Raw genomic sequence first — 23,758 nt, 5'->3', positions numbered from 1 at the left:
GCTTGTTTATTTAAAGTTTAAAGAGTATTCCAAGTTGTAGATTTATTCCTTCTTCAGCTGACTGCATTGAACGACTGTACAAGTAGACAAGTGTGTGCTCTATCTACCTTTTCGTAACGCGATGAGTTCTATCTTATCGAGACGTTAAACGAATTCGTTTACCATGAGTGGAAATAGTCCTCTTCTACTTTTTAACAAATTAATCGGTTGAAAACAATATAGTACGGTCTAAGAAAACGTATAGTCACTATTAACACGTACGCGTGTTTTAGTAGAAAATGTGATGACGTCATTTACATTTGTGTAGTAAAAACTTGCCCGTTACGATTAGTCGACTGCGTCTATTTCGAGCGTGCTGGTAATCAACTGAATACAACTTAGCTTGTTCGGCTTGAAGGTTGACGCTTTCATCTCTCAACTCATGGCGTTCGCGACGTTCATTGTATCAAACGCGTTTTTTGAGTAGTTGTATACCGACGCCAGTCGTACCGAAGATAATACGTGTTGTGCTACTACACTCCAAGTGATTATACTTATACGCTACCGTATTGAACACGCGTGGATTTATCCTGTAAATCGTGAAGAAAACAGTAACGCATTTTCTGTGTGATTTTTTTGTTGGATAAATTATTAATCTAAAAGGACCAACAAGAAGACCGATGCACATTTTTTCTACTTTACGGATCCGTAAAAGACATGATGTCATCGGCTCGTTAGCCCGTCGGGATTTATATATTGTTCATTGTCGTAACACTTTCCGGTAATATGCACTGTTCAACATTTTTATATTACTTGTGTTGTTATTGGTCATCCTATATAACGCTGGTTAATACTACCAAACGTGTATCCAAAAACCCAGGTGAGTGTTGTTTTAAACTGTTTATAGTTCGACTGAAAAACGCGAGCGCAGCAAGCAGCAGACGGTACGCGAAGAATGCATGATACCGCCGGAGGCGACCCCTTCTTTGCTGTATTTACCAGCAGGGCACAGGCCTGAAATACAAATACATGTTCAAAGTATTATTTCTATGAATGATAAATTACGCCTACATCACTGCCTTAGTAGTTACAGTAGACTTGAAGCAAATTATCAACTTAATAGCAATATATTACATTATTTCAACTCATTCGTAATTTATTGAGTCGCAGGAAAAAGCCGTCATTCGTTATATATCTTAGTACCATGGTATTCCTCCATGGTATTACAATAAATAAAATTACAACATTATTACGGTGATTTTTCATAACGATCTATTTCATAATTGTTCGTTTTTACAAGTTATTCTTGGCCACCCTATCAAATAATGCCGACCGAGGCTTAGTATAATGGGTCACACACACACACCCCACGTTCAGAAATGAATACGGGACTTGCCTTACAAATTATTAATTAATGTGTAACCGGTAAAAGGTGTACCTACATTATTGCGTAAAATATTGAGTAATACGGAACTCTATCCAAGCTCACTAAAAATGAATTTTGGGCTTATAGTTATTTGAAATACCCTTTTACTTCATATTTTACCCCATAACTCATTTATAGGAAACGATATCGTTTCTGTTAACGTCCTGGAAAGTGTTCAACAAAGTACTAAATCCAGTGATAACAATTAATAACCTATGCTAATTTTCATTAGCTTATTCACATCATAATTTATAAAATTCGTATACACTCATACTTTTTGGAAGCTCGATTATTTATTCTTGTGAGATGTTATAATTTTCAGTTAATTAGTCCGTTAAATTTACTATAAATACAAATTATTTTAAGAATATTTGCGGCTTACTCCCTAAGCGCGGTGAAGAGATATAAATCACAGATTCTTCACTATCACAAGAATTAACGGTAGCGTTGGCGTACGATTTGTGCTGTCTTATTTCATAATGATGTAAAAAAAACCGTAGTAAATTCTCTTTAAAATTTTCCGCATGATTACACCTGTCTATAATCCAATTATTTCTTTATTATTTTGTCTGATTCTTATATTTATATTTAAAATGAAATTGTTCTGACGAATATATAAAAAAAATGAAATCTCGGTCTGGTACGTAACACCGTAAATGAGGATGAAATAAGCACAGTGTTTTTCTGTTTGGCGCGGCGCTTATGATTGTGGTAATTACGATGATAATAATTCTGAAATTGGCGTAGCCGGTAGTTGTTATATTTTGGTTAATCATACGTAGATGTTCGTAACGCTCTGTTACGTTGAACTATTTGATAGCATGCGATTGAAAATCTCTTTTATTAACAATAGGCCTGATATTTGAACATTTTGAGCATCTATATTGAAAGTCTGTAGACACAAATTAAATGAATTCGATTTGACCTGAATACATTTATTTTAGTTGGATATTTTTTATTGAGGTCGAAATGCCATTCGACCGAATCGGACTATAGGTCTATTCCTGGTTCATACTGTTTAGTAAAATATTGTTAGTTTTATTTTATTTTATGACAGTTTAGAGAAAAGTCTCCTGGCAAGTGGACAATTAGGAGGGTTCATTCTTAAATAATCAAAGACAAACGTATAGGCCTACAAAAGATGCTCTACACAAGTCTTTGAGAGTGGAGTTCTGTCATAGACCTGTACTAGGTCCATGGTTCTGTAATGAAAACAAAATCCCAGCATCTGACAGGATTTTGACCCAAGACCCTGGGATTAGTAGCCAACCATCTAAACCACCAAGCTAAGACTCCACTCCGATCCACAACAAACACCATTAACATAAATCGTCAACAGTGGAAAAACTACAATATAATAGGCCTACAAACACACAACATTGTCTAAAGAGAACAGAATTATGTTTCCAGTTTGATACGACAATCGGAAACGTACTGCTGTTTCGGTGATTTGTGTAACAGAATTGAATATATGAAATGTGATTCTATACTATGACAGTCTTAATTTGATACGGCGAAACTTGTGCTGGATTACTTTATCGGCTTTTCACTCAACCCTATCAAAAATCGGTTTCATCGTTGTCACACATGTCTGACTAATTGTCGTAGGCGTAGAAATTGTCGTTGGCGTTGTCCAATCGTCACCGTCCTCTTCGACGACGACGACGACATATTAATGGTCACCGTCACTGTGTAATTATTAAAACATCAACGTCATCATTGCCGTTATCCTTCATAATCGTCATCAACGACGACGTAATACACGTTTATTATCAACACCACAATCGACATAAACGCCGTCGACGACGACGACGTAATAATCGTAGCCATCGCTGTATATTATCAACATTAGGCCTATAATCGTTATCATTGTTGTCTATTTGCCCTTTTCTTCATTATCGTTCGGCGTCTTCATCCTAATTATCGCCGTCTTCACCATCATCGTATATCAAAATAAGTTTTCAACAGAACGTTGACGCGCGCGTACAATTCAAAAACCTATATCAATAATTCAACGCGCGCGTATCCTATCACCATAATTGCAATTATTATTATTCCGTAAATTGTTTTAAGAAAATTGCTTATCAGGAATATATTCAATCACAAATAAATCTATTAATAATGTTTTTGCTTCATTATCAAGCCATGCATCGAAGGTCACTGGATGCCCAATTACCGCGCGTAAAGTGTTGATGATACCAAGTAAATAACGACTGTATATTCATCGTCCAATTCTTAATCATATCATTGCAATGTTCATTAAAATATCTAGGCCAAATTCTAGTCCACAAGTTGGCCACTGAACCTGTGTAATTCGTTTTGCAAACCCTTTTATTGATTGCGTCGTCGTTCATCAATAACCCAAGGCTAAACGGATATACAACGAGGAGAAATTGTACCTATTTCGGTGTATTTAAGTTACGACATTAAATGATCAGAAACTATAAAAAGCGCCTCGTCGATATTACATCATATGGTAATAATTATTGAATTCTAAAGTTACAACTTAGAACATTATGAAACAAATGACATTTACATCATTATTATGTCTCCGATATTATTGTTTCGATAGGGATAAGAAAAGACACTGGAGACGAGAAAAAAAGAATATTAGACATAGGCCCATATTAGGAGGGAGAACTGTTTGCAATAAGAATTTCCATGTTTTAGGCTCAGTCTACAACTAGCCGATACTCGGTACTGTATCTCATAGGCAAATTATGTAATACAGTGTCATATATGTATCACAACGGAACGGAATGACCGCTCATAACATGTGTGAATGCGAGTTTAGTTCTGTCCATTTCATGTGAATACGGCTTAAAGTATTTTGTACTTACGGTTTACTATAAAGCAAAAGTTTGTTGACGTCACATGATAAGACACTGAAATAACCGTATGTGTTGAGTTACATAAAAGCGCATAACATGCCTTGTCGATAATACATCATTACATTATGAGCCTACAATATTGTTACAGTTTTATGTTACATCATGAACCTATGTTATCTATATTTTTAATATTAAAACTGTAAAACGTGTTGTTCATATTAAATTAAGTAAGTATTGGTGGATTTAACGTGTTTAAGTTAGAAAACTCAGCTGTATCGATATTGCATCATTTGCGCGGTACCTATTGATAGACCGTTCGATTTAATTACGTATAGAAAGCCCTTAATAGAATGTGATGTCGTTCTGTTCGGACCGTATACATCATAATCATATTATGTCAATCAAATTAAAACATCATAAAGTGTGATTACATAGATCTTGTCGCTAGGCACGTGACCATTCACATCTGTTTGACACGGAATAAGGTTGAATAGCGAGGAACAATTAAATTAAGATGAGATAACAAGAATGTTGGGTCCTGACCACAGCCCAGGTGAACGTGCGTGCGCATTAGCAATAGGGGCTGATTATTTTTCGCCAGGTATAAACGAGTAAATGAACACATCTGGTGACGATGTTGGTATTGTATCGTTCTCTTTACTCCCTTGCCCTAAACCAACCACCAACCAAAATGACCCAACCCATACTTCCCGGTACGGTGAAATACATTCACTGCAGTATTTCCGCATTTATGGCCTAATTTTTCCAGGATCATATATATGAGAATTATGTAATACAATTATGTCACATGTGTCGCCTGTATTACTTCAAAGATTAAGAGTAGACTTAATAACCTGTGATACATGTGACACATTAATTGTTCATATTTATCATCATCATAATCATCATTTTTATTATTCCAAAACCAATACTCAACTCGCCTTTGTCTACACAATAATACCATCGTTATCATTTTGTGTATCTAGTGAAAATAGGCACAAAGAAGACACAGTGATGATTATGATCATTTTTGCATTATCATTTTTGTCTATATCTTCATCATCTTCACCGTGTACATCATCTTCTCAACATCATCGTCCATCCATCATCTCTAATACATTGGCATCTTCCTCCTCCTTCTTTTCATCGTGCTCATCACTTTAATTCTCATTATCCCGACCAGCAGCAGCTTATTATGTCATTAATACAATATTTGTTCAATCAATTGAGTTAAGGTCCTGATCATTGCAGGTGAACATTGCTGAGAAGGTCAATGGTTATCCACATGGTGTACACGAGTACGTTATATCATCATCATTACATCATCACCCAAAACAACCACTTAATCTCCTTCTCCACTAATAACAACACCACACATCACTATAACACCACAACCACCACCGATCCATTGTAACTCTCATGGTCACCAGCATCTCAGTATAAATACATCGAGGATTTCATTGGCTCCTTTTTAGACGGTAAAAAAATAAAGGGAAATGTTTCTGGAGGAGGAAAGCAATACCCCTCCCCTCATGTTCTCTGTCCCTCCCACTGCTCTCCCTCTTTCCAATATCCTGGATCACCCTCTGCTTGATTAATTTCATCGTCATCACGTTCTTCATCAATCGTTATCATTACCATCATAGCAACTGTTCTAATCTTCTGTAATCTTACCATTATCTTCATGTAAACATTGACGCCAATTGAGGGTTGAATAAGAACCACTCCCACTCCCTCCGTTCTAGTTAAAGTTCTCCACAATTCGTATCCTCATGGGAAAAGGAGAGCGATATCAATGCTTATTATTCCATCCTCGACTGTACTTTAAAACTTCTGGCTACTTTCAGTGGCGTATGGGGTACAATAAAAATTATAAAAATTGTTGTACTGTTACGTTAAACATGTATTTTCCCCCAAAAACATGAAAAATGAAGATTAATAAAAGAAGACTTTGAATAGGCCATTCTGCAGTTTAATAAAGTTAATCACTTTCGTAGAAAAAAAGTAACGTTTTCACTTATAAAAAGGCAAAATAAACGATTAAATTAAACCAAAACCAATTGACTTCCGGTTAATTTAACTTTTTGCTTTAAATTAGAGTTTTTCAGGTAAACAATTTTCTTTTCGATCCAATTTTTGGTTAAAGTGAATAACTATTATATATGGCCGACTTCTGTCGTAAACGACAATGTCAATTAGTCTTACATTCATCTGAATTAAAAATGGAATATTCAACAAAAACTTTAAAAAAATTATTTTTTCAGGGGGACAATACATCTAAGGGAATGCCTGCCTTTCGCCTTTACTAGTATGACTTTGTCTACTTGTGGACGCGTACAACAAACAGTTTGGTGCCATTGGAAACAGCCCTGTATTACCTGCCAATCGAACATACGTTGGTGTTTAGGTGAAATTCGCGGCGGCTATGTTTCGTGCGTTTTATTTAGGTCACGTCTGATAATAACACACCGTCCACCCATGAGATAAATTTTCTACAAACATTACGCTACGGGTAGATCTAGTTATATCTTAATTAGTATTATCTTTTAATTAATCAATTAAGTTATAACATTCTATCATTAGGACGTCAAGAATGTAGATTCTGTAACTCAATTGAATACGATTTTGTCAAGGGTATGCCGACTTCCCCAGGTATGAACGGACAAATATTGGAACGTAAACAGGCGAAATGAAGATCATAGGTGGTGTAGCTGGGAGACGTTTCGTTATCAAAATATTGTAGGGACTTAATACATTCACGTTGTTTTGGTAACTTCGTATCCAATTGCATTATAAAACCCCTCTATTAAGAGGACACATTCGGAACCCAACGTAAAAAGGCCATATTACATGGCTGCAGTCGCGTGCTCAAGTTAGTGTTTACCGACCAACCGACCGACCAACCGACCGACCGACATAGTGAGCTGTAGAGTCGCGTAGATGAAAATATAAATACGCATGCGCATTAGTCAACACTTTCAAATAAATTCGTCTAGTAGAAAACCGGCTTTACAAAACCGATAACGAACAAGACTTGGTATAGGCCTACCTAATTCCTTAACTTTATAGTTTGTATCTCGTTGAGATTTACGCATAATGTAGAACTCGATCAAGCCCCTGATTTATAAGACACAATATTTATAGTCAAGAGCCTGGTGACGTATATGTCATAAATTTCGAAATATCTAACGTGTTTCTTGTCTTGAAATATCACTTTTCATTTAATAAATACATCTAAAGTGTTGGAATGATTAACGACTTAGCTGAGTAATAATAAATTATTCAATCGCCCATTATTAATTAGTTCCGATATAGATATGTATTTGCAACAGAATAGTAAAAAAGTATCATACCATAATGCACCGTTATGAACAAAATGTGCTTTAAAGTTCACGTGCTGTATTGAAATGGCAGTTCCATGTTTAAAAACCTTATTTATTTTGTAAAACTTAGTAATGTTTTATATTTCTAAATGAACATTTAAACAAATGCTACTGTGTACTTTTAAACATAATGTTTTGGATTATTTTTACAGTATTTTTTTATAACTGATGAAGTTTGAATTGAATTGAATTGAATTGAAATATTTTATTTATACTGGGTGACCTCTTCAGTCAAAGACTGGTCTCCCAGAGGGCCTAGTTATGATCAGTGGATGTGATGTACTTAATACACCGGGGTAACCCCTACTTGCTAGTTGTGTACACTGGACCTAAGGTTTATAGTACTCGTTTATAAATCAAAACAAAACATCCGGGTTCTTCCGAATTGTTGCAATAACTCAATACCGAATAGATAAAAAAACTGCATGGAAGGCATTGTAAATTGTCTTATTTGTTTTTAGATGACTGCAATCTCAGAAGGACATTGAAATAGCTAGCTGTTGTCGCGATGTACACGGGTGAACCTCGGGCCCCGCAGGGATCTGATTGACACTAGGTTAGAGTACTTGATTTAAAAAATACTGCACAACCCAGAGAGGTGGTATTAAGGCTTCGGCTATAAGATCTTTGGCACAAACAGTTCATTTAGTACATTTTGTGATGTTGCGATGTGCACGTGTGAACCTCGGGCCCCGCAGGAATCAGATTGACACTAGGTTAGAATACTTGTTTTAAAAAATACTGCAAAACCCAGAGAGGTGGTATTATGGCTTCGGCTATAAGATCCTTGGCACAAACAGTTCATTTAGTACATTTTGTGATGTTGCGATGTGCACGTGTGAACCTCGGGCCCCGCAGGGATCTGATTGACACTAGGTTAGAATATTTGATTTAAAAAATACTGCAAAACCCAGAGAGATGGTATTATGGCTTCGGCTATAAGATCTTCGGCACAAACAGTTCATTTAGTACATTTTGTGATGTCGCTATGTTGACACTAGGTTAGAATACTTGATTTTGAAAAACTGCACGAAGCAGAGAGGTTAAGCCTTCGACTATAAGATACGATACAAACTGTTCAATAGCACATATAACAAACGTACAAGATGTTGCATTAAATCGCAATCGTATTTTACGCAAACGTGTAAAATATGAAACGGTGCAATGGTCTGTATATCGAGCCATGACCAAGCTATTAAATCACCAGTGATCTTTAATGAGTGGAAATAGTTGCTATTTGACTAATGCAATTAAAATGCTACGCCTTGCAATGTCCAATTCAACTCTAATCAATTTCTGTGTCTCTCGGTGACTTTGACAAGCAACTACGTACCATTATACTGTATATCAATTGGCATGAAATATGTATTAATTGTATTATTGCTGTTAAATACCTATGTGTGCATTAAAAGAAGGAAAGTGCGGTGGCAGTGGTACTATAACCTGTCCAGTTCGCTTGGATTTATGTTTACAAAGTGCCAAGAGTGCAACGCCGATAAACGTGCGACCACGTATTACTGCAGCAGCGGCTGGCGCACACAGCCGGCTGCGCCGTGATTCATATTTTGAATAATGTTCAAACACATTAAGATATGCGATAGGCCTATAGAAAGTTTTATTTTTTAACGGTATACTTTTTGAGGATCCTTTTTTTTTACTTGAGTCTTAAGACATCAAACTCGGAATAATAATTATAGGCCTACGGATAGTCCTTTGTGCCGACCAGTATATTTTATTGTGTAAAGGTCCAGCAGATGTGGTTTCGTTCTTAGAATAGATGATGTTCAAATAAACAAGACACATGTTTTATGTCTATTAATTTTAAAGAATGAGATTACACGAGTTGAACAACATACCTTAGACATTCAAGTCTTAATAAAAATGTCATCATGTTAATTGAATTCTTTCTAAGCCTACAGTATACTTATATAGACAGGTATATTTTAGGAAGAGTCTACTATTTAAAAAAAGAAGGGTATGGAAACTACGTAACGAAGACAATTTCCTGTGAACAAGCGACCAACCAACCACAAGCGATGGATTATTCGAATCGCCTCTTGTCATTGGTCAGATCGCTTGCGTTGCGCTTAAGTCCTAGTGGTTACAAAGCTTAAGCAGGATAGTGAAGGAATTCGTTATATTCGTATAGCAATTTGCCTAATAAAATAAAAAAAGAAAAAACATAGGAATGAATATCTGTTTATGCAAACACAAGAATTTCTGTTGTGATAGCTTCTACAAATATCCCATAGAAGCTACAAGTAATAACAACGCATACGTTGGCATTGAACATGCGCAGATGTTCGTTATGCTCCACTGCTTCATATTTGTAAAATGTAAATGTTGTTCGATTTATATAGCGCTTATACAATCAAAAGATTGTCCCAAAGCGCTGAGAAAACTTGGAGGAGGAACTTGATTCCTCTATTATGTTGGTACTATGTTGAAAAGTCCATATATGGAATTTCACCTAAAAATCTTAAATTCTCGATTTATAAATTTGTGATAGAAATGTGATTGACATCAGTTATTGTATTTATTCCAATCGGTTGTTTACAATTATTATTTAATCCGTGCGACTTAATCTGTGCGACTTAATCTGTGCGACTTAATCTGTACGACTTAATCTGTGCGACTTAATCTGTGCGACTTAATCTGTGCGACTTAATGCTTAAATATAAATTCTTGCTTCTGACGAATTTACCTCGTAAAATATATTTACAATCAGTTTGTGTTGATATTGAAATTGGTTGGTGTAAACGGCACACTTTAGTTCTCTTAGGAATTCTAAAAATGATCCAAGTCTAAACACATATCGGAAGTTCACGTAAAACATTCTTTCTTCAGCTAATCTGTACAAAGTCCTATCTATTCAAAAAGTGAGTTCTTCATAGAACTTTATGTATTTATTTTTTTCTCTTTTGTGGCGTACATATCACTTTTATTCAGATTAATATCATCGTAGTCATGTCATCCCCATAATGTGTAGGCTTAATTCAAGTAAAAATGTTTTAGTCTCAACGATTATAGACAACGTCTTATATAAGTCAAAGATGCTCTCCAGGTGGAATGCCATCCTGAGATGAGTAGTAGTATATTAGTACATTTTTTTCTTCTTTTTTTTATATAATAATTTATACATAATTTTAATTTCCATGTACCAGAGATTCCGAAATAAAAAGATTGAATGAATGAAAATCTTCATATTATTTTCATTATTATCACATTTTTGTTATTTTCTAATGTTTTTATCATTACAATTTGATCAACTTCATCAATGGTAGGCCTATAACATTTTAAATTTTATAAATTCACTTCACATTCCATGTTACCTCTTTTTTCATGATTTTCTTGTATTTTTCTATACTACAATTGCAAAAGGAGATAAACAATCAAAAGAAAAGTTAACACCAAGAGACGATATGCCCACTGCATCGTTAACTTTTCTTTCCAAGCATCGTTATAACATATATAATGTCCTTATGATTATCATTAATATATTTATTAATTTTAAAATATTTTAAACAGAAGTAACAATTTGTGAGTTTTTCATTTTTCATTTTTTTCATTGTAGAACGCTTATTTACATATTATGTACACGATAAAATAAATAAAAATCATAGCCAATCAGTACCGGTAACTCGTATCACAGTAATTTCTTTTTATCTGAACTTTATTTATTTACCACAGTCTTATATATTATATTAACATGGAATTTATAAGCCGCGTTCACACACTGGAGTTAAGCGTAGAACAGCTGATCCGAATCATATCCGAGTTACAATAATGATCGTAAGTGCTCGTTTTAATTGGGAACTTAATTACTCCTGTCCTTAACTCAAATATATCTCCGGTAGTAAAGTAAAAGTATATTACTAAATATTATTAATATTATATTACTAATAATAAACATGATTTTCATTTTGTGTGCTCAACTATGCCAGTGTTCTGTTATTAGTGATAACCGCTCGGACACTCGACCCGTCCTATTTATATTTCATTAATTTCAGGTCAGTCTCTGGTCACGAAGGGTCAATTTGTGTTGTCATAACTTCACAACTACGCATCGGACAAGAGACCTTGTCTGACACTTATAATTTCATAATTATTGACCTGATGGACTTAATGATTGTATGAATACTATGTTCGATTGCTCTTTGATGGACGTGACACAAGAAAAATTCAAAGACGAATTGCAAACATACGTATGAAACCGTTGCTCATGATAGAAATACACCATCCATGTTAACAGCCCTTTCACACGTAATGAGTATTCGGCAAGCCAACTGTTTGGCTGAATGGTTACCAATCTTGGTTCGATTCCGTCCATGGGGCTTCGACTCAAGCCCGTTTCTTTACATTATTCCATTTTAACCTCCATGTTTCATCGTTTCCAGTAAAACAGAAGTGTTTATTATTAATTCGTTACGTATATCATTTTTCCCCAGGTTTCGTCGCTTCCAGTGAACACAAACGACTACGGGAAGTGTTGTTCACGGATTACGACGTGTCTGTAAGGCCCGTTATTAATTCATCTGACCCTACAGTTATTGATCTACAATTTTTCGTCGCTCAGGTGCTAGACGTGGTAAGTATATCAGTTAATAAATCAATGTGACATAGTTTGGCACATTTTGCGTGTCATATATTATTGCACTTCTTTCTGTTAAAATCTAGTTCAAGAAAATACATTTTGACAAACGGAAATAAGCAAAAGTCTTTGTTTTGTATTACTTTAATTAAATAATCATTAAAAAAAATTGTTTATTTATCTGAATTATTAATTTTATACAATCCACTAATCTTCTTCAGTTTGTCAGGATTATAAGGAAAAATATCAAAATGTCATCATTTTCACGTATTTTTTTTCTCCCGTTTATGCCCGTTTACTGTATGCATTTACGCCATTAATTAATCACGCATAACGGATTGTAACTAGCGCCATCGCCGTATAAAAGCATGCATACACTGAACTACCCGTACTCGCAATGCACGGTGTGTATCATTCTTGCTACGCATCTATACATTTATGCATTGTGTCATACTATAAATAAATCTCGCATTTAAACGGAGGGTAACTAATAATAAGAGCATCAATAATGAATATTTATGAGTCGAATGAGGACAATATTTCCATGAGCATGAATACAGTGATTGTTATTTGTTGTATTGCATCTGACCTCCATGTTTTCTTAGACACTTTTATATCACCATACGTGGATTAAGAAAATTCTCATTTCGAGCATAGTTAGGCCTATTTGAGCTCACCCGTTAAATTACGTGAACTACCCTTATTTTGACCTTTTCGCGAGCTTTTAAATAACCGCAGTTAAGGTAATCCGTAAAAATAGAGACAAGAAAGTAGGCTTTAAACAGAGTAAACCTTTACGTGGTTATTCGTTTATTTTTATCATTTCTGTTTATGCTTTGATAAAATATTATACGACGATATTACACTGTAAAAAACAGTGTGGAGCTTTTAAACACGTATAGTGTTTAGTGTGTTTAAAACCTAAACGTGTTTATAGCTATATGTTGTTTTACTCCACTCGTTTAGCAGTCAACATGTCACTATTATGTTAGCAGTCAACATGTTTAGGTACGTGTTTAGCGTTGCGTGCATACGATTTTACTGTGGCGGAAAAAAAGTTCCACATATGAGCGCCATTCATGGCAAATTAAACACGTTTAAAACCTAAACGTGTCTTTGTATTGCTCCACATGTTTAACAATCAACACGTCACTGGTTTGTTGAGTACAGACTACATGCTTAGAATGTGTTTACAACAAAAACATGTTTAAGGCTAAACGTGTGGAAAAAGTGGGTAGAAAATACATGTTTAAGATCTAAACACTATTTTTACAGTGTATAATGTTTAATATTATTACCTCTTCTCTTTGTTTCTCACTTGTTTGAATCTTGCCGAAACAATGTTTTTCTCTGACTTACTTTGGATATTCGACTAATGTAGGCTATTTTTGGCATTTTGGCATTAAGGCACTCTAATGTCAACACGTGAAATTACAAGAATTACCCCAATATTGACCCCTTTGCCATACTGTAATCCCCTATTATGATAATCATTAATAATAGACATAAAGTAATCTCAGCAACACTTACGTTTAGATCTACTGGCGTCGACTTACGAATATCATCCCAATATGACCTTTTCAACACCTTTTAATAGCCACCGTTTTTTAGACCTAATCCAGAAACTATTATGATGAAGGAACATCTAAAGGCAATGGTTCCAGTGTTTCTTAAATCTAATATTTTGTATAAGCAAAGCTACATGACTTTAATATGATTTAGTCCAAAGGTATCCACCAAAACAAACATTAGGTGGCCCAGATGATCATAAAATACATTCTAACAATTAGGCCTAGAGAGACAAAAACGTTTAAAAGGAAAATAATCTCATTATGAATAAGCAAATTTTAGTTACTCAATGGTGAACCTTGTGACCTCGTTTCATGTTACCAGTTGGTGAAACCTGTGACAATAACGACAACATTGTCATTAATTAATTGATTAATTTATACAACCGATGAGTTGTACCTGATTTGATTGACTAATAAGTGTTATGAACGAGTCAAATCAGGCATGTGACAGCCATATACCGCCGTATACGCTAAATATAACTGGGAAGAAATCGTATGAGGCTCAGGCTAAGAATAGCTGATTATTTTACCGAATCTACCATTTTTCTAGTAGCATTTATATGGGCGATATGATAGATGTATACTTTACCCTCCCTTAAAAATAATTTTGAAACACATACTGCATGACGCTTTATCATGGAATTTAATGCCATATCTGTAGACACTATGGAGCTGGGTTATCCATAAGATTATCAACCCCGCCCCACCTCTACCAGCTTCTTCTCCAACCCAACCTCTACCCCATCCAGCCTCTTATCTTACCCAACCTCTACCCTCACCCAACACCTCCCGCTCCACCCACCCTCTACGCCCAGTCAGCCTTTTTCTCCAACCGTTATCGGCCTTAGAAAGCGTTCCTTTGCGACCGTGTTTACATCCGAAAAAATAGTGACAACACGCTCTTTTCGTTTATTTACATTCATTTTATTGACAACTTTTCCCGGTTTTAATCTCGTTATTTCTTTCTTAGAAGAGAAGATTATATATATACATGTATTTAAAAAATTAATATGATGCCCTTACGTAAATTTATATATAGATTCGTTTCTATTGATAATAATGAGTCTACTAACGCATTTCTGTACTGTTCGATCCGACCTAATTTTCTTTGCAAACTCGATAGGGAGATTTACGATACAAAGATTGTCGTAGTGTATCCTGCAAATCAGCCGATCACAAACAATCATAAAACTCATTTAATGCGGCTTTGATTGGACATTTTTCACTTGCTTATTTTCAAAGTACATTCATTACATTCATAATGTTTATACAGGTGATCTGTAAATACTGACGGGAAACATTAAGAGTAGTAACGTATTGTACTTTGATTATTACAGTGTAACATTCGGTATTGGCGGCATAAAGTGTCAACTTATAGTCTGCCGTTAAATCCGTGACCTGAATAATAATTCCAGTTGATATTGAACGGTCTAATTATGATTTTAGCTCCAGCTAAACAGACGACGAAATAAGGCTTGAAATTCCTGTGCGCAGATGTTCCAGATCTTATGAAAAGTACGAAGGCCCACACGTGTCGTCATGACATTTCATACCCAAGAGCACTTATCGGGATTACATATCGCCAGCTGATTCGCTATCTCTAACACGATCTTGTCATTTTCTTACGTGTACTATCGCTCGTTATCAGTTTTTCCTAAAACCGTTCAAAATATTAGAGATGTACATGTCTTGTGTAAATAAACAATATTATAAGCAATGGCGTAGATAATTCACACCTCTATTAAAACGCCGATAGACACATGGCTGGCTGAGGCCCTCCCCACAATTATTCATCATATAATTTATATACAGTAAGTATATATAAACAAAACATTAAAGATGTATTGTCCCCCCTGAAAAATAATTTATATATATATTTTTTTTAATATGCCATTTTAATGTAACATAATAGTTATCCACTTTGACCAAAGTGGATCTACAAAAAAAGTATTTACCTGAAAAAACTGTAATTTTAAGCCCAAAATGGTCAAATTGCCAGCCAATGGATTATAATGTTATTTTATAAGTGAAAACATTATTGTTTCTGGTTTTTTTTCTACGGAAGTGAAACTTTATTAAAACTACAAGATAACCTATTCAAAGTATGATTTAATTAATCTTAATGTTTCATGTTTTGGGGGGGGGGGGGGGGGACAATACATCTTTAAACTTGATTAGGAATCAGCGTCAAAATCTCCACCAGAATACATTGTCGCAGCGTCTTTTGAATGAGACCATAAGCCGTTAACGCTATTCAACATACTCTTATGTACGCTAATGCATCGGTAAGTCCTACCTTCCATCGCTTAATCCCAATTCTTATTTTAGCCTAGTACTGTTTACATTGCAACTATTGTGTTCCTTTACAGGATGAACGACGAGAAACATTTAAGATAAACGCATGGCTAACTATGGTAAGTTTCATCATTGTTATTTACCCTTTTACATTACCTCAAAACGTTAAACATATACTAATATAATACCGGAGCAGACAGAGCAAACTCCAGAGTTTTTCTTTAGGCAATGTAATGTGCGGAAGTGGTATAATTTATACCGCCAACTCTAATCTGAGCGAAGTTTATCAACCTAATTTTCGAATTGGGCATTCACTCTGACAATTGCAATTCCCATCTCTCATAAGACAATATCATACGTAAAATGTTAGCAATTTTATTCCCGGAGCCCCCCTTTAAGTGAACACAAAAAATGAATACGCTGTAAATAAAGTAATTTGTACAAAAATGTAAATAGTATAAATAAAACAGAAAGAGAGAAAAAAAAGGAAAAACACTAAAAAGGAGAGTAAACAAGAAGCACGGAAAATGCTATACTATACAAGAAACTAGTTGCTTTTGATTCTATATATGTATTGATATTGTTTCTGTTTATATGTAATGTAAATGTATAAATGATTGCTTACAGACTTCTTTTATTTTTAAAGATGTAAGGGGAAACTTTATATTTATAAATGAAAATATTTTATATATTTAAAAAGATAATACGCAAACATAAAAAAAAAAAATTGTTTATTTATCAAAATTATGTTTTGAAATGAAATAAAGGTGAGTGAACCTCACAAAAGAGAAAAAAAAAAAATGAATACGCTGGTAATACAATAGACTCCCCACACACAGCCATGATAATTTGTAACTCTGTAACTATTTTACCTGGTTAAAATTAGAATAAGAATGGGCTTTTTAAAAATTGTAATGTCTGTATATGTTTATTATTGTTATTCACAGCGATGGATTGACGAATACCTTCGTTGGGATCCAGAAGATTACAATGGTGTATTTAATTTCAAAACCTCAAATGAAAAAGTATGGATGCCAGATTTGTGGCTGTACAATAAGTGAGTATCGACGTACATGCGCACTAATTTCCATCAGAATAGTTTTTGTGTTTGCATATTTCGATATAATTTGCCATTCGGTAAAAAATATCTAAAATCATCGGACACTATCTGTCTATAGGGACATGTTTTGTACATACCGTACGCGTTCAAACTCTGATGAAAATGGTACATGTTTTGTACGCGCGCGTTCAAATTTTGATTAAACGGTACACGTTTTGTTTGCGCGTTCACATGGTGATAAAACTAGTACACGTTTCGTTCGCGTGCATTAACTCTGTGTCTCTTCGTAGGGTACTGATAATTAAGTGCGTTGAAGCCAAAGCTATCATTATTTTGGCCAGAATTTGCTTTGATTGTCATACTATTTTTTTAAAAATCTTTTCAATCTCAGCATTATAAAGGCTATTTCTTCTTTAATATAGATGACAATTCGAATATTAGATGTAACTAAACAGGATTTTATTGTAGATACGCTTTTCGTATACTGTATATATAATACATAATGTGTCAATAATATTGTTCGTATAGAAACATTATACTTTCAAAGAACAAAGAAACTATGAAACATAACTCATTCTAGGTTTTATGGTGAAATTCTATCGGAAAAAATGTTATAGTATTGGTGACATAATTTGCCATTATTTTATGCATAATGTGTATTTTTTTCAATATTATGATGTTGTCTTTCGATTTAATTAACATATAATTATTATTATCATTTCATAATTGTAAAGAAATCCTAAACTGTAGTAGTATTTGCTGAAATAAACAAACGAAGAGAAAATATCTGAAAAAGATTCGAACCTAAAATGACTAATATTTTCACTTTTGTTATCATTCTTATTATGATCATTTATTTTCTTATAAATATGTAATCATCATTTATTCCGATCTCTTATCACATTAATTTTTTTTAATTTATTTTATGATAATAATAATTATTATCATTAACATTATAGTAGGCCTATGTCTTTATGTTTGTCCCTTATGTAATATATAATTTTACGCATGATTGATTCTAAGTTCTAAGAACTAAATTAAGACGGCAATGCGTAGCATAGAATGCAATTACTATTGTATATCTAATTATCAAGACGACGTGCACGTTAAAATAAATCAGGCAGAAAAATGACTGTATTAATATGGTAAAGAAAATTATGTCACCTTATTATTTTTTTAATCCGAATCTAATTTATAGGCACCTCTTCCTACCCATCTCCACCATCTCCACCGAAACAAAAAACATCCAAGTATCGTAAAGAGAATAAATTAGTCTACTGTAGATTCGAATTAAAATTAGTAGTAATATTTTGGCCCATGGTGTTTCATACGTATAATACAATACGTGCTATAGCCTACAATCACAAATATCGAAACTGCGACTGATGGACTAAAGCTCTGTCAACACTTTATCTGAAAACAAAATGTGCCCATATATGGACATTATGATGTCATATCACTACCATATTTGGGCACATCACACTTTTTTTGTCAAACTAGTTTGATAGTGTAGACAGAGCTTAACATTAAAAAAAGACAATAAACAGCGACTTGGGGCAAGTCTAAGTCGGGCGTATCCATATTAATAATAATTACAATATTTCTAAGTCTAGTATAAAGTTTTAGTTCTGTGACATATCTTACTAGTGCTTCATATAGCTACGAATCCGCCTATTTTAGGCTATACTACATCAAGTAGTATCAGATACCGATCTCGTGTATTGGTTTCAAATATTGAACATTTCGCATACATTCACCTAGCTTGTAATATGTTACTCATGTTTTTATCTTTCAGTGCTGGAAGTAGATATGAACATTACTACACAAATTCAATATGTAGCATCTATAATACTGGTCGCGTGGTGTGGCAATCGCCTGCAATTATTACTACACATTGTACTATGGATGTTACGCATTTCCCGTTTGATAAACAGACGTGCAGGGTGAAATTTGGACCATGGCAACACGGGGCCAATGAGATATCGTTAAACGGAACAGGTAAGCACCTTCAATCATAACCATAAGTTAAAATACAAAAAAAATATTGAAGTCTCTAGAACATGAATAAATGTTGCCTATTCTACAATATAAGGTAAAATAATATTAATAATACTGTTAACAGAGGAGAAAAACTCACAAAGTTAATGTTTAAATAAATAATATGTAAAAGGTACAAAAGGCAAAACTACAGGTTCGAGAATCTTAGATTGTCATATTCTCATGTGTTAGTGCGCCCTCTTTAGCGTCACACAAATTCGGTTTGACGAAAGTATAACGTGTGGACTGCTGCATTTCGATATATGTCGTATATTTGTTGACACACAATAGTATGTGAAAACAGAGATATAGGATTCAATACAATTATAAAGATTCCAAACGCGCCTTAACTAACTGGCAATATTATATATTAAACTAATAATATCATTGAATTGTTACAGGCTCTCATAACCTTTATCTTTACAACGTAAGCTCCAGTGAATGGGAAATATTTGATTTTGATGCCCACAACGGCCAGGAAGACTACCAAATCTACCCCGATGACGAACCCGTACCATACACTTTTGTTACGTACTACATCTACCTACGGCGGGTTCCGACGTATTTTGTGTTTTACCTGATTATGCCGTGTACTCTGATTTCGGCTACTACATTGCTGAGTTTTTTTCTACCCCCTGAGTCGGGCGAGAAGGTGAGCCTGGGCATTACTGTTCTCCTCTCTCTAACGGTCTTCCTTCTACTTGTGGCCGAGCTGCTACCGCCTACTGGTGCCGTTCCGATAATTGGTAGGTTCGCTATTGATTTGTATTGGTATATCATTGGACCAACACTGTTAAATAGCAGCAAGCTATCGGTTTGCAACGACCAGGACCGAAGACGCAGTGACGTCATATAGAGACACTAAATACTTTCGATTTGAGACAAACAGGTTATTACATATTAGAGGTTGTCAAAGTTATCTTAAAATCGAGTTTTATAGTCGGTTCCAACTAGGACGCTACGGAAGTTGTATTGACCAATTACAAGTGACAGATTACAAAAACAGTTGCTTCTGATTGGTCAAATTACTTTGGTGCGCGTACAAACTTTTGTTGTGTCATAGTGGGAACAATACGTAGACCAAAGTCTCGCAAGTACAGTGTCTCAACATGACGTCACTGAGTCCCATGTTCTGGGCCTCATAAAATCTAAAGCTTGATAACATTATTTAGTAAACATTATACCCGAAAAAATACTTCGTCCGTCAGAGTTGAAGACGGTGTATAATACCATGGGGAAATTATTTCTCCATGATAATACCAAGGCAATCTAACAACAGGACACTGAGCTCGTAACAGTCTTTAATCTTATGTCTGACAAATAATACCAACAGTAGGCCTGCCGCCTACTGTACTAATAAGTGCATATTCTCCACGGCGCGCGGTGTCTGCTAAAGCCTGTTTTCCTGTCGACGTTATTCGACGCTATCGTCGTTGATCGTTAACAGTTCAACGACGATCGTTTGAAAACGATCAAGTTGAAATGATAACAGCGAGTACCTTTTCCTGTAAATCGTTAACATTTCAATGTTTCCGTAGAAGATCGCCGATTATTGTTAACGATAGCGTCGACTAACGTCGACAGGAAAACAGGCTTAAGGGGCGTGTCGTAGCCACAGATAAACCATTTGATCTCAGGAGCTCAGCATTATGTTGTTAGATTACCTTGATATTTTATTGCATAGATTGGTTTATTCATAATTAACTACACTTTACTAAAAATAGAGATATATTTTGTTTTTTACTAGCCATATATTACGCTTCCACAATGGTGATGGTGTCATTGTCACTAACGATGTCCGTTGTAGTGCTGAATCTTCACCATAGAGGGCCTGAGAGCCAACCTGTACCCGGATGGTTGCGAAGATTGTTTCTAGGCCGAGTTGCTAAGCTGGTACTTATGAGAACCGTATCTCACAAGAAGCAGCACAACTCCGTGTGCAATAATATCGGGCATTTTGAATCGTCGCCGATGTCACGATACGGAAACCATCACACGTTACACCAGACGGTACGTTACGCAAAACGACGCCGGAAACGGCCGGAAAAGATCGAAATGATCGACATTTGTGAGAACGACAGCCTACACTCGGACCTAGGCCTTGACATGGGCAATTCTGAACTTCTCCTTCCGAGGATGGATATGGCGAACGAACACAGAGAATCAATAGATGAAACATCTCCAGGTTCAAACAAGCTTAAAATGCGTGAAGTCGACATTCTGAGAAAACTCCTAGAAGAGTTTCGTAGCTTTAAAATGATAATCATTGATAAAACAAAGAACGAACAATTTCACGGAGAATGGAAACAGGTCGCGCTGGTTGTTGATCGTATTTTTATGCTCTTTTACTTCTTAGGGACACTATTGACTTTGTTGTTAGTAATAAAACAAGTAGATTTTAATGAAGAAAGTAATTAACCTATAATGCTGAAGAAAAAGATGAAAATATTGATTATGCCGTTTAGGCGGTGATGTTGAGCGTTGCCACTAAGATGTTGTGACTGGATGGCTCGCACGTGGTTCTGTTTTATGAATTATCCGAGCATTGCCGCCAAGAGAAACAGTCCATATTTTGTGGATGTAGCTGAGTGGTTGTAGAGCTGTTTTATTGATAAGATATTGTATATGATTCAACACGTTTTATGTATACGATTGGCGTATATAAAGAAGACGATTTATATATACGATTGACGTATATCAAGAAGAAATGTTTTATAGCTTGTAAAATAACGGTTTGATGAGCAAGAATGTATCATCATTGTCACCAATATCAATATTTGTCACTAATAACAATCATTGTCACAAATATTAATTATTGTCACCAATATACACGATTGTCACTAATAACAATGATTGTCACCACTAACAATGATTGACACAAATATCAATGATTGTCACCAATAGCAATGATTGGCACAAATATCAATAATTGTCACAAATATTGATTATTGTAATATCAGTGATTGTCACCGATTACAATTGTCTCTAATATCAATCATTGTCATCAATACCAAGTATTGTCGCCGATATCAATCATGTCATTATTTTGTTGGTTAAGTTGATTAACGAATCATAAGTCAGCGTTAATGTCTTTCGAATGTTAATTTAATCATTAATGGTTAATTTGCATATATTGTATAAGATCGTGTGCAGAGTTTATAATAGATTGCTGTCCACCTGTAATTAGTTATTTGAGAATAAACCAAAATGACATTTGTTTCATATCAAAATGTACTACCAGTAAAACATAACAGGTTAATAGCAGCAATTCTTTCAGACTTAAAACATCGACAATTTGTAAAGAAGATAAGTAAACTAGCTTTAGACTGTTTCCAGGTATTTAATTAATTTATTTCATACCAACCGCGTGGTATCCAAGTATTTGCTACGTTTTCGTGATAGATACAATATATAATCAGGATTTCGTAATATTGAGGTCCTGTGGTGGAAAAAAATCCCACATTTGCGATCTTAAGTGAATTATTGGCCTATACTACTGAATAACACCAGAAATGCCTCAGGTGTTTAATTTAGCTCTGTATTTGGAAAGGGTATATTTAAAACTGGAAGATACGTGAATATGACACAGCAGGTACAAGAGAAGGTACGTGCTTTTCTAACATCATAACGACTTATAATACCAACGATATTAAGATATAAATTAAACGTCACATTTGGAAAATATCGTAATTTATTCAACCTAATATTACATGATAAATTACAGCATTTTTCTCAGAACTATTTTCAGTATGTACGATATTTTTATACGACATCATTTTAGTTTGGCCCTTGAAAGTGTTTAGGGTAATAATTTACAGTACAGTAATAGTTTAATCATGCTCGTCACCTAAGTTTATAAGTGTAAAAAGTGATACTTTATACCATATTTTTAAAACAAAAGTTTAGGCCTAACTAGTAAAATTCGATGACAAATTTGCATCATAAATGTTTCATAATCATGTTTAATATAACGTCTGGCTTAACTCCAGATATGCCAAACGTATCCGCTTTCTTACGCTAATCTAATGTGATTTAGTTCAGACCGATGTAGATCCGCGTTTTATTATTTAGGTATCCAAAAAAGTTACCATATGCATCGTTGTACGCGAAACACGTACTTTCCACGTGCGCGCGCGTTTCAACATCGATAATTCGCATTCATTTTTGTTTACCTGTTTGATGACGACACTGAACATTTAAAACATGGAAGGTATGTCATATATTTTTAGAATACATAACCAGAACATTTACTAATATTTGTTATTTAATAACACTATTATAACTAACTGATTGTAATATAGCCATTACCACAATATTATCGTACTTGTCAATATTTTTTTTACTTTGTACAAGCATGGTCGTGCGCATTATAGAGGCCTATTATTAATGACACAGACTCTATAGATAGTTTCGCTAGGCAATTGGATGGCGATTCGTACAATTTGGCACACATAGCATGTCATACCTATAATTGAGCAGCTGGGAGAGTAAAACACCGCCTGGTGGCGCTCTACGCACGTCTCAAAAGAAAGCAAGAGTAGATGGATGAAACCATAGCTTTAATTATGTTTATGTTTGTAAATTA

At 34.7% G+C, this 23,758-nt stretch overlaps 1 protein-coding gene across 2 annotated transcripts in view; it reads left to right on the top strand.

Moving 5' to 3' along the window:
* The window catches only part of LOC144838780 (neuronal acetylcholine receptor subunit alpha-10-like), a 53,878-nt gene extending 30,589 nt beyond the window's left edge, over positions 1–23,289 (top strand). The window contains exons 1-7 of one of the 2 annotated variants that reach the window (XM_078694259.1): positions 401–859; positions 12,068–12,207; positions 16,151–16,195; positions 17,024–17,133; positions 18,932–19,134; positions 19,575–19,919; positions 20,921–23,289. In XM_078694259.1, coding sequence (XP_078550385.1) covers positions 766–859; positions 12,068–12,207; positions 16,151–16,195; positions 17,024–17,133; positions 18,932–19,134; positions 19,575–19,919; positions 20,921–21,591 — 1,608 coding nt within the window. In that variant the 5' untranslated portion in view covers positions 401–765 and the 3' untranslated portion in view covers positions 21,592–23,289. Of the gene's footprint in view, positions 1–400; positions 860–12,067; positions 12,208–16,150; positions 16,196–17,023; positions 17,134–18,931; positions 19,135–19,574; positions 19,920–20,920 lie in introns of those variants that run through there. The other variant, XM_078694260.1, reaches the window with a different exon arrangement.
* Positions 23,290–23,758: the final 469 nt, after the last annotated feature.

Source organism: Antedon bifida, chromosome 3 (assembly GCF_963402885.1).
Source record: "Antedon bifida chromosome 3, ecAntBifi1.1, whole genome shotgun sequence".
NCBI lineage: Eukaryota > Metazoa > Echinodermata > Crinoidea > Comatulida > Antedonidae > Antedon > Antedon bifida.
The sequence above is the reverse complement of the archived record's forward strand: the minus strand, read 5'-3'. Positions and strand labels throughout refer to the sequence as shown.